This window comes from Artemia franciscana, chromosome 10, assembly GCF_032884065.1.
Source record: "Artemia franciscana chromosome 10, ASM3288406v1, whole genome shotgun sequence".
NCBI classification, from domain to species: domain Eukaryota; kingdom Metazoa; phylum Arthropoda; class Branchiopoda; order Anostraca; family Artemiidae; genus Artemia; species Artemia franciscana.
The window spans coordinates 18641494-18653416 of record NC_088872.1 but is presented as its reverse complement, the minus strand read 5'-3'; the positions used below and the strand labels follow the sequence as shown (position 1 = coordinate 18653416).

Genomic DNA, 11923 nt, shown 5'->3' with positions numbered 1-11923 from the left:
TATGTCAAAGTTTTAGTTTTCGAGGGTAATAGCTACGTATGTTGAAAAAATGAAGATATTAGACTATTTTATGATTGCAAATGGTAAAGAATGTGATTAAAGTTTCTTTTCCTATGTCAAAAGTTTTAGTTTTCGATGGTAATTGTTACGTATGTTGAAAAAATGAAGATATTGGACTATCTTATGATTGAAAATGGTAAAGAATGTGATTAAAGGCTCCTTTCCTATATCAAAACTTTTAGTTTTCGAAGGTAATAGCTACGCATGCTGAAAAAATGAAGATATTACACTATTTTATGATTGCAAATGGTAAAGAATGTGATTAAAGGCTCCTTTCCTATGTCAAAAGTTTTAGTTTTCGAGGGTATTAGCTACGTATGTTGAAATAATGAAGATATTAGACTATTTTATAATTGCAAATGGTAAAAAATGTGATTAAAGGCTCTTTTCCTATGTCAAAAGTTTTAGTTTTCGAGGGTAATAGCTACGTATGTTGAAAAAATGAAGATATTAGACCTATTAAATGATTGCACATGGTAAAGAATGTGATTAAAGGCTCTTTTCCTATTTTAAAACTTTTATTTTCTAGGGTAATAGCTACGTATGTTGAAAAAATGAAGATATTAGACAATTTTATGATTTCACATGGTAATGAATGTGATTAAAGGCTCTTTTCCTATTTCAAAAGTTTTAGTTTTCGAGGGTAATAGCTACGTATGTTGAAAAAATGAAGATATTAGACTATTTTATGATATCAAATGGTAAAGAATGTGATTAAAGGCTCTTTTCCTATGTCAAAAGTTTTAGTTTTCGAGGGTTTTGGCTAGGTCTGTTGAAAAAATGAAGATATTAGACTATTTTATGATATCAAATGGTAAAGAATGTGATTAAAGGCTCTTTTCCTATGTCAAAAGTTTTAGTTTTCGAGGGTAATAGCTACGTATGTTGAGAAAATGAAGATATTAGACTATTTTATGATTGCAAATGGTAAAGAATGTGATTAAAGGCTCTTTCCTATTCAAAAGATTTAGTTTTCGAGGGGTAATAGCTACCTATGTTGAAAAATATGAAGATATTAGACTATTTTATGATTGCAAATGGTAAAAAATGTGATTAAAGGCTCTTTTCCTATTTCAAAAGTTTTAGTTTTCGAGGGTAATAGCTACGTATGTTGAAAAAAAAAAGATATTAGACTAATTTACGATTGCAAATGGTAAAGAATGTGATTAAAGAATCTTTTCCTATTCAAAAGATTTAGTTTTCGAGGGTAATAACTAGGTCTGTGGGAAAAATGAAGATATTAGACTATTTTATGATTTCAAATGGTAAAGAATGTGATTAAAGGCTCTTTTCCTATGTCAAAAGTTTTAGTTTTCGAGGGGTAATAGCTACGTATGTTGAAAAAATGAAGATATTAGACTATTTTATGATTGCAAATGGTAAAGAATGTGATTAAAGGCTCTTTTCCTATTTACAAACTTTTACTTTTCGAGGGTAAGAGCTTTGTCTGTGGAAAAAATGAAGATTTTAGACAATTTTATGATTGCATATGGTAAAGAATGTCGTTAAAGGCTCTTTTCCTATTTCAAAAGTTTTAGTTTTTGAGGGTAATAGCTACGTATGTTGAAAAAATAAAGATATTAGACAATTTTATGATTGTACATGGTAAAGAATGTGATTAAAGGCTCTTTTCCTATTTCAAAAGTTTTAGTTTTCGAGGGTAATAGCTACGTATATTGAAAAAATGAAGATATTAGACTATTTTATAATTGCAAATGGTAAAGAACGTGATTAAAGGCTCTTTTCCTATGTCAAAAGTTTTAGTTTTCGAGGGTAATAGCTACGTATGTTGAAAAAATGAAGATATTAGACTATTTTATGATTGTACATGGTAAAGAATGTGATTAAAGGCTCTTTTCCTATTTCAAAAGTTTTAGTTTTCGAGGGTAATAGCTACGTATGTTGAAAAAAATGAAAATATTAGACTATTTTATGATTGCACATGGTAAAGAATGTGATCAAAGGCTCTTTTCCTATGTCAAAAGTTTTAGTTTTCGAGGGTATTAGCTACGTATGTTGAAATAATGAAGATATTAGACTATTTTATAATTGCAAATGGTAAAAAATGTGATTAAAGGCTCTTTTCCTATGTCAAAAGTTTTAGTTTTCGAGGGTAATAGCTACGTATGTTGAAAAAATGAAGATATTAGACTATTTTATGATTGCACATGGTAAAGAATGTGATTAAAGGCTCTTTTCCTATTTTAAAAGTTTTATTTTCTAGGGTAATAGCTACGTATGTTGAAAAAATGAAGATATTAGACAATTTTATGATTTCACATGGTAATGAATGTGATTAAAGGCTCTTTTCCTATTTCAAAAGTTTTAGTTTTCGAGGGTAATAGCTACGTATGTTGAAAAAATGAAGATATTAGACTATTTTATGATTGCAAATGGTAAAGAATGTGATTAAAGGCTCTTTCCCTATTTCAAAAGTTTTAGTTTTCGAGGGTAATGGCTAGGTCTGTTGAAAAAATGAAGATATTAGACTATTTTATGATATCAAATGGTAAAGAATGTGATTAAAGGCTCTTTTCCTATGTCAAAAGTTTTAGTTTTCGAGGGTAATAGCTACGTATGTTGAGAAAATGAAGATATTAGACTATTTTATGATTGCAAATGGTAAAGAATGTGACTAAAGGCTCTTTTCCTATTTCAAAAGATTTAGTTTTCGAGGGTAATAACTAGGTCTGTGGAAAAAATGAAGATATTAGACTATTTTATGATTTCAAATGGTAAAGAATGTGAATAAAGGCTCTTTTTCTATTTCAAAAGTTTTAGTTTTCGAGGGTAATAGCTACGTATGTTGAAAAAATAAAGATATTAGACAATTTTATGATTTTACATGGTAAAGAATGTGATTAAAGGCTCTTTTCCTATTTCAAAAGTTTTAGTTTTCGAGGGTAATAGCTACGTATGTTGAAAAATGAAGATATTAGACTATTTTATGATTGCAATGGTAAAGAATGTGATTAAAGGCTCTTTTCTTATGTCAAAAGTTTTAGTTTTCGAGGGTAATAGCTACGTATGTTGAAAAAATGAAGATATTAGACTATTTTATGATTGTACATGGTAAAGAATGTGATTAAAGGCTCTTTTCCTATTTCAAAAATTTTAGTTTTCGAGGGTAATAGCTACGTATGTTGAAAAAATGAAGATATTAGACTATTTTATGATTGTAAATGGTAAAGAATGTGATTAAAGGCTCTTTTCCTATTTCAAAAGTTTTAGTTTTCGAGGGTAATAGCTACGTATGTTGAAAAAATGAAGATATTAGACTATTTTATGATTGCAAATGGTAAAGAATGTGATTAAAGGCTCTTTTCCTATTCAAAAGATTTAGTTTTCGAGGGTAATAACTAGGTCTGTGGAAAAAATGAAGATATTAGACTATTTTATGATTTCAAATGGTAAAGAATGTGATTAAAGGCTCTTTTCCTGTGTCAAAAGTTTTAGTTTTCGAGGGTTATAGCTACGTATGTTGAAAAAAATGAAGATATTAGACTATTTTATGATTGCAAATGGTAAAGAATGTGATTAAAGGCTCTTTTCCTATTTAAAAACTTTTACTTTTCGAGGGTAAGAGCTTTGTCTGTGGAAAAAAATGAAGATTTTAGACAATTTTATGATTGCACATGGTAAAGAATGTTATTAAAGGCTCTTTTCCTATTTCAAAAGTTTTAGTTTTCGAGGGTAACAGCTACGTATGTTGAAAAAATGAAGATATTAGACTATTTTATGATTGCAAATGGTAAAGAATGTGATTAAAGGCTCTTTTCCTATTTCAAAAGTTTTAGTTTTCGAGGGTAATAGCTACGTATGTTGAAAAAATGAAGATATTAGACTATTTTATGATTGCAAATGGTAAAGAATGTGATTAAAGGCTCTTTTCCTATTCAAAAGATTTAGTTTTCAAGGGTAATAACTAGGTCTGTGGAAAAAAATGAAGATATTAGACTATTTTATGATTTCAAATGGTAAAGAATGTGATTAAAGGCTCTTTTCCTATGTCAAAAGTTTTATTTTTCGAGGGTAATAGCTACGTATGTTGAAAAAATAAAGATATTAGACAATTTTATGATTATACATGGTAAAGAATGTGATTAAAGGCTCTTTTCCTATTTCAAAAGTTTTAGTTTTCGAGGGTTATAGCTACGTATGTTGAAAAAATGAAGATATTAGACTATTTTATGATTGCAAATGGTAAAGAATGTGATTAAAGGCTCTTTTCCTATGTCAAAAGTTTTAGTTTTCGAGGTTAATAGCTACGTATGTTGAAAAAATGAAGATATTAGACTATTTTATGATTGTACATGGTAAAGAATGTGATTAAAGGCTCTTTTCCTATTTCAAAAGTTTTAGTTTTCGAGGGTAATAGCTACGTATGTTGAAAAAATGAAAATATTAGACTATTTTATGATTGCACATGGTAAAGAATGTGATTAAAGGCTCTTTTCCTATCTCAAAAATTTTAGTTTTCGAGGGTAATAGCTACGTATGTTGAAAAAATGAAGATATTAGACTATTTTATGATTGCAAATGGTAAAGAATGTGATTAAAGGCTCTTTTCCTATTTCAAAAGTTTTAGTTTTCGGGGGTAAGAGCTTTGTCTGTGGAAAAAATGAAGATATTAGACAATTTTATGATTGCACATGGTAAAGAATGTGATTAAAGGCTCTTTTCCTATTTCAAAAGTTTTAGTTTTCGAGGGTAATAGCTACGTATGTTGAAAAAATGAAGATATTAGACTATTTTATGATTGCAAATGGTAAAGAATGTGATTAAAGGCTCTTTTCCTATTTCAAAAGTTTTAGTTTTCGAGGGTAATAGCTACGTATGTTGAAAAAATGAAGATATTAGACTATTTTATGATTGCAAATGGTAAAGAATGTGATTAAAGGCTCTTTTGCTATGTCAAAAGTTTTAGTTTTCGAGGGTAATAGCTACGTATGTTGAAAAAATAAAGATATTAGACTATTTTATGATTGCATTCTTTAATCACATTCTTTACCATTTGCAATCATAAAATAGTCTAATATCTTCATTTTTTCAACATACGTAGCTATTACCCTCGAAAACTAAAACTTTTGAAATAGGAAAAGAGCCTTTAATCACATTCTTTACCATCTGCAATCATAAAATTGTTTAATATCTTCATTTTTTTCCACAGACAAGGCTCTTACCCCCGAAAACTAAAACTTTTGAAATAGAAAAAGAGCCTTTGATCACATTCTTTACCATTTGCAATCATAAAATAGTCTAATATCTTCATTTTTTCAACATACGTGGCTATTACCCTCGAAAACTAAAACTTTTGACATAGGAAAAGAGCCTTTGATCACATTCTTTACCATTTGCAACCATAAAATAGTCTAATATCTTCTAGCTCTAACAAAATAAAATAATAATAAATGTCTAATAAAATAAGAGCTCTGAGTCACGATGTCCTTCGAAATATCAAGATTCATTAAGATCCGATCACCCACTCGTAAGTTATAAATACCTAATTTTTTCTAATTTTTCCTCTCCCTTTAGCCTCTCAGATGGTCGAATCTGGGAAAACGACTTTATCAGGTCAAATTGTGCAGCTCCCTGACATGCCTATCAATTTTCATCGTCCTAGGACGTCCAGAAGCAGCAAATTCACCAAATCACTGAACCCCTCCCCCCAGCTCCCCCAAAACGAGCGAATCCAGTACGATTCTGTCAATCACGTATCAAGGACATTTGTTTATTCTATCCACCAAGCTTCATCTCGATTCCTACACTGCAAGTGTTTTTCCAAGATTTCCCCCTCCAACTCCCCTCAATGTCAAACGATCTGGTCGGGATGTAAAATAAAAGCTCTGAGACATGAATTATTTCTAAAAAAAAATTTCATTAAGATCCGATCATCCATTCGTAAGATAAAAATACCCCAATTTTCACGTTTTCCAAGAATTCCGGTTTCTCCCTCCAACTCCCCCCAACGTTACAGGATCTGGTCAAAATTTATAATAAGAACTTCAAAGCACATGATCCTTCTAAATATCAAATTTCATTAATATTTGGTCACCCTTTCGTAAGTTACAAATACCTCAATTTTCAAAATTACCCCCACCCTCCAATTCCACGAAAGAGAGCAGATCCGGTCTGGTTATGTCAGTCAAGTATCTTAGACAGGTTTTTATTCTTCCCATCCAGTTTCATCCTGATCTCACTGCTTTAAGTATTTTCTAAGATTTCCGCCCCCCTCCCCAACTGCCCCACCCCCCAATTACGCTAAATCTGGTTGAGATTTAAAATAAGAGACCTGAGTTACGAGATCTCTCTTAAATATGAAGTTTCATTAAGATCCAATCACTCCTTTGTAAGTTAAAAATACGTCATTTTTTCTTATTTTTCAGAATTAATTCCCCCCCAATAGATCGGATCCGTTCCAATTATGTAAATCACGTATGTAAGACTTCTGCTTATTTTTCCCACTAAGTTTCATCCCGGTACCTCCAATCTAACCGTTTTCCATGATTTTAGGTTCCCCCACCCCAAACTTCCCCCAACGTCACCAGATCCCGCAGGATTTGAAATAAGAGCTTTGAGACACGATATCCTTCTAAATATCAAATTTCATTGAGATCCGATAACCCGTTCGTAAGTTAAAAATACCTTATTTTTTCTAATTTTTCAGAATTAACTCCTTCCCCAAGTACCCCAAAGAGAGCAGATCTGTTCCAGTTATGTCAATCATGTATCTAGGACTCATGATTATTTTTTCTACCAAGTTTCATCCCGATTCCTCCACTCTAAGTGTTTTTCAAGCTTTAGGTTCCCCCTCCCAACTCCCTCCTCCCAATGTCACCAAATCTGGTCGGGCTTAAAATAAGAGCTCTGAGCCACGATATCCTTCTAAATATCAAATTTCATTGAGATCCGATCCCCTGTTCGAAAGTTAAAAATACCTAATTTTTTCTAATTTTTCAGAAATACCCCCCCCCCCCAACTCCCACAAAGAGAGCGGATCCGTTCTGTTTATGTCAATCATGTATCTAGCACTTGTGTTTATTTTTCCCACCAAGTTTCATCCCGATCCCTCCACTCTAAGTGTTTTCCAAGTTTTGGGTTTAACCCTCCCAACCCCCCCCCCCCAATGTCACCAGATCCGGTCGAAACTTAAAATAAGAGCTCTAAGACACGATATCTTTCTAAAATTTAAATATCATTGAGATCCGATCACCCGTTCGTAAGTTAAAAATACCTCATTTTTTCTAATTTTTCAGAATTTTATGTCAATCATGTATCTGGGACTTGTGCTTATTTTTCCCATCAACTTTCATCCCGATTCCTTCACTCTAAGTGTTTTCCAAGATTTTAGGTTCCCCCCTCCAACTCCCCCCAATGTCATCAGATCCGGTCGAGATTCAAAATAAGAGCTTTGAGACACAATATCATTCCAAACATCAAATTTTATTAAGATCCCGTCACCCATTCATAAGTTAAAAATAATTCATTTTTTCTAATTTTTCAAAATTAACCGACCATCCACTCCCCCCAAATGGTCAAATTGGGAAAACAACTATTTCTAATATAAGCTGGACCCGTCCCTGATACGCCCGGCAAATTTCATCGTCGTAGCTTACCTGGAAGTGCCTAAAGTAGCAAACCGGGACCGACAGACAGACCAAAAGACCGACAGAATTGGCGATTTCTTTATGTCACTTGGTTAAAACCAAGTGCCATAAAAACAATATATGCCACCAGGGCATAGTAAAATGGCTCATATCAAATTAAGGCTATGTTTTATATAAAAACCTTACATGCCCTGAGGGTATAACTTACAACCTTTGTCGTGAGGGCAGTGGGGAGGGATTTCATCCTCAAGGACATAATTTCTAGAGCTTTCAACTACTTTAAACACAAATGCTATAACAAAATGTTGATAGGAAGTGCTTGGGGAAATTATGGACGTGGGGAGGGGGGAGGTTGGCCCCTCTGATCTCCTTCAAGTATTTTTAAGGGAACTAGCCCTCTCAGTCTCCAATCAAATGAGCCTTTTTGAAGTTTTAATAAGGACCTTATATACCCTAGGGCATAACTCACAGCCCTTGCCCTGAGGGTTGGGGGGGGTCCTCATCCTCATAGACACAATTCCCAGATTTTTCAACTATGTTGAACAAAGTGGCTACCTCAAAGTTTTGATTTATGTGTTTTTTGGAAAATACTGGGTGTAGGAGGGGGGTTAGTTGCCCTCCAATCACTTTTGTCTATTAAAAAGGGCACTAGCTATTTCAATTTTCAATGGAATGAGCTGTTTTTGAAATTTTTACGTCAACTCATTCGATACGAAGAGCTGGTCTAAACAATAAAAAGAAATGCTTCATTGTGCCAACATTGTTCTTTAAATAGGTAGCACTGGAACAAATTTCTTAGTTTTATAGATTTTAATAAATTTTTGGTTAGTAAGAAAATATAGATTAAAAAATCACTTAATTAGTAATTATCAATTTGAATTAATTTCTAGGGTGGAAGCTCCTCATTTCATTTTATTCATTTTTTATTTGGTTATTTTGAATTAATTGAGAGTTCTATTTTTTGTTACGATACGGGGAATTGAAGAGCAATTTTTTATTCCAGTATTTAAAGATAGTATTATTTATTTATTGTTTAGTGTATAAATCCATGCACATACCATACGGGGAGTTGAAGAGCAATCTTTTTATTCCATTATTTGGAGATAGTATTATATATTTATTGTTTAGTGTATAAGCCCATGCATGTTTCCATACGGAGAGTTGAAGAGCAATCTTTTTATTCTAGTATTTGGAGATAGTATTATTTATCTATTGTTTAGTGTATAAACCCACGCGCGAGTTGTTCTCACGGTAGGTCATTAATTTGATAGTTAGAAATGGTAATATTTCTTATTGATTAATAAAGAGCTTGAACTTGAAGTAAACAACAGTGACAGCGTTGCAAAGAAAACACTTGGAATCAACGACCAAGTCAGAAAAAACGTTGTATCCTTGTCCACAACTAGAAGAAGTGGCAAATGTTTTACTGAACTAAGCTCTCTGTATAAATGATAACTTTTTCTTTATTGGGTCTTTTCCAGCCTTGGTTCATGTATATAGGCTATAGCTTATTTAGTTTTGGTTTATTTATTATAGTTTTAATTAAATAGCTGATGTTCAAGCAAACAGTTCAATTAATAGGTAAGTAGTTACGTGGACTTTTGCGTGACCGCAAACCCTCATAGGTTTCTTTTAAACCGTGATAAAGCATAGCATTTAAGTTAGTATGAAAAGGGGATAAAATCAATTTACTGTAATTATCATTGGATATTTGCCTCATAATATCTTGTGAATTAAGGTTAGAGGAAGGACTAGGGATTAGCATGGATGCCTTTGCTGCTAGAGAATCAGCCATTTCATCATACTTGATGCCTTTATGACTTGGACCATGCTGGAAATAAATCTGATTGTCTTTGGTCTTAAGATTAAGAATTTGTCTTGTAATATTATATAAATCCTTGTCATTGGCAATTCTATTAATATTTCGGGGCAATAGTAATGCTGATCTTGAGTCAGAGAGACAGAGTATGTTTTCAAATTCTATGTTATAATTTATAAAAGCATCCACAGTCAGGTGAATGGCACATAATTCAGCAGACAAACTGAAGATCCCAACGGGAGAGGAGAAAAGATGTTCAAATTCAGAGATAGGATACATGCTCTTGCTCCAGCTCTGTCCCTCTGAACAGATCCATTTTTATATATTTTTCCGTTATTAGGGTAGGCATTTTTAGATCTGTTCAGCAAAAATAGTCTGGATCTCATAATAAGGAATCATAATAAAATAATAATTAAGATAAGTTCTACTCAATAACTATCTTTTTAAATGCTACTTTCTTTTAATGAGGCTCATTAGAGAACGTTTGACATATTAAATCTATATTTTTCTTCTGCATACATTATGGCAGTTACCTAAAGTACCGTCATGATGTGTCACAGTATCCTAGTAGCGTAATTACAGAAAAATGATATTTTCTCATGACATCACAGATGGGCAAAAAGCAAGAAGTCAAATTCATAATATTAGTTGCGATTGGGGGCACATAAACCATTTAATAAGAAGTAGCGAATATGTTAAGTCTGAAAAAAATATTTATTGGAACTGCAGTTGTGGGTGTCACAGTATCCGTTTGTGTTGTGGGTATTAGAAGATTTATTAATAAGAGAAGAATAATGACCTAAAAACAGCCAACCAGGCTATGGAACGCACAGCAGAGACAAAAGTATTTCAGTCAAAGCTATTTGTTGATAATGGAAAAATTTGAGAAGAAGACGAAAGAAGGAAACGAAGAAATCAGACAAGAATATCTTGTCAATAACAAGGAGTCACAGAAAGAATCAGAGGAGGTAACAAGGCAATCTAACGCAAAAGAGGCTGCTGACCCTGCTGTAGAAACGCGAGCTGCCAAAAGCAAGAAGAGGCAAGAGGCAACTGCAGTAGAACAAGATGCTCAACGAATAACAGGACTGGGGATGGATGTAAAGAAAGAAGAAAATCTCTCTGAAAAATACGTCAAAGCAAAATTAACGAAAAGTGCTAAAAGAGCTGCTGCAAAGTCAGGTACTTCTAAAAAAGGGAAACAAGTGGAAGAGACACCAATAGCTGAAGATTGTAATAAGGAAGGATTCGGTGAAGATTGTCAAAAAATTGGGCCTAAGAAATTGGACATCAACCTACCGAAGCTATCGCGCAAGGATAAAAAGAAATTAAAAAAACAAAAGGAAAATGATCGAAAGAAAAGTGCAGCATCTAAAATGGAAGGTACAGGCCCTAGTACATTTGAAGAGACGTTTTCACCCATAAGCATGAAGGGGCAGGAGGCAGCTGCACTAGGTGCCGGCCCTATTGCATGTGAAGAAACCTTTTCATTGTCTCTAGAAAAACATTATGCTAATACCCGAGGTGCACTTGAATGCGTCGTTAATATTAAGGTTGAGATTTGCTCAAATAAAGCAAAGGAAAAAGTTGGCAAAAATAAGATGAAAGAAGGGAACGAAGAAATCAGGAAAGAATTCCTTGTCAATAACAGAGAGTTGCAGAAAATATCAGAGGATATGAAAACTCAATCTAAAGCAAAGGAGGTTGCCGAACCCGCAGTAGAAACCTTAGCTGCCAAAACCATGAAGAGGCAGGAGAGAACTGCAGTAGAAGAAGATGCCCAAAGAATAGAAGAACTGGGGATAGATGCAAAGAAAGAAGCAAATCTCCCTGAAAAATACGTCAAAGCAAAATCAAAGAAAAGTGCTAAAAGAGCTGCTGCAAAGTCAGGCACTTCCCAAAACGGGAAAAAAGTGGAAGAGAAACCAATTGCCGAAGATTGTAATAAAGAAGGATTCCGTGAAGATTTTCAAGAAGTTGGGCCTAAAAAATTGGACGCCACCCTTCCAAAGCTCTCGCGCATGGATAAAAAGAAATTAAAAAAACAGAAGGAAAACGATCAAACCAAAAGTGCAGCATCTAAAACGGAAGGTGCCGGACCTAGTACATGTGAAAATACCTTTTCCCTGTCTCTAGAACAACAATCTGCTAAAGGCCAAGGTGCACTTGAAAGTGCCGTTGATATAAAGGTTGAGAATTGCTCAAATGAAGCAAGTAAGATTTTGCGTTAATATTCTCAAACAAGAGACAATCCAGTCAACGAAAGTAGAAACGTCAGTCAAAGCTACTGGTTAATGATGGAAAAAATTAACAAAAATAAGACGAAAGAAGGGAACAAAGAATTCAGACAAGAATTCTTTGTCAATAGCAAGGAGTCGCAAAAAGAATCAGCGGAAATGACAATTCAATCTAACGCAAAGGAGCTTGCTGAACCTGC

General features: G+C 33.3%; 1 protein-coding gene across 1 annotated transcript; it reads left to right on the top strand.

Annotated features, from left to right (window-relative positions):
* Nucleotides 1-10358: 10358 nt before the first annotated feature.
* Nucleotides 10359-11717, top strand: LOC136032408 (uncharacterized). The gene has a single exon (XM_065712717.1). It carries the CDS (start codon nucleotides 10359-10361, stop codon nucleotides 11715-11717), a length of 1359 nt encoding a protein of 452 aa, XP_065568789.1.
* Nucleotides 11718-11923: the final 206 nt, after the last annotated feature.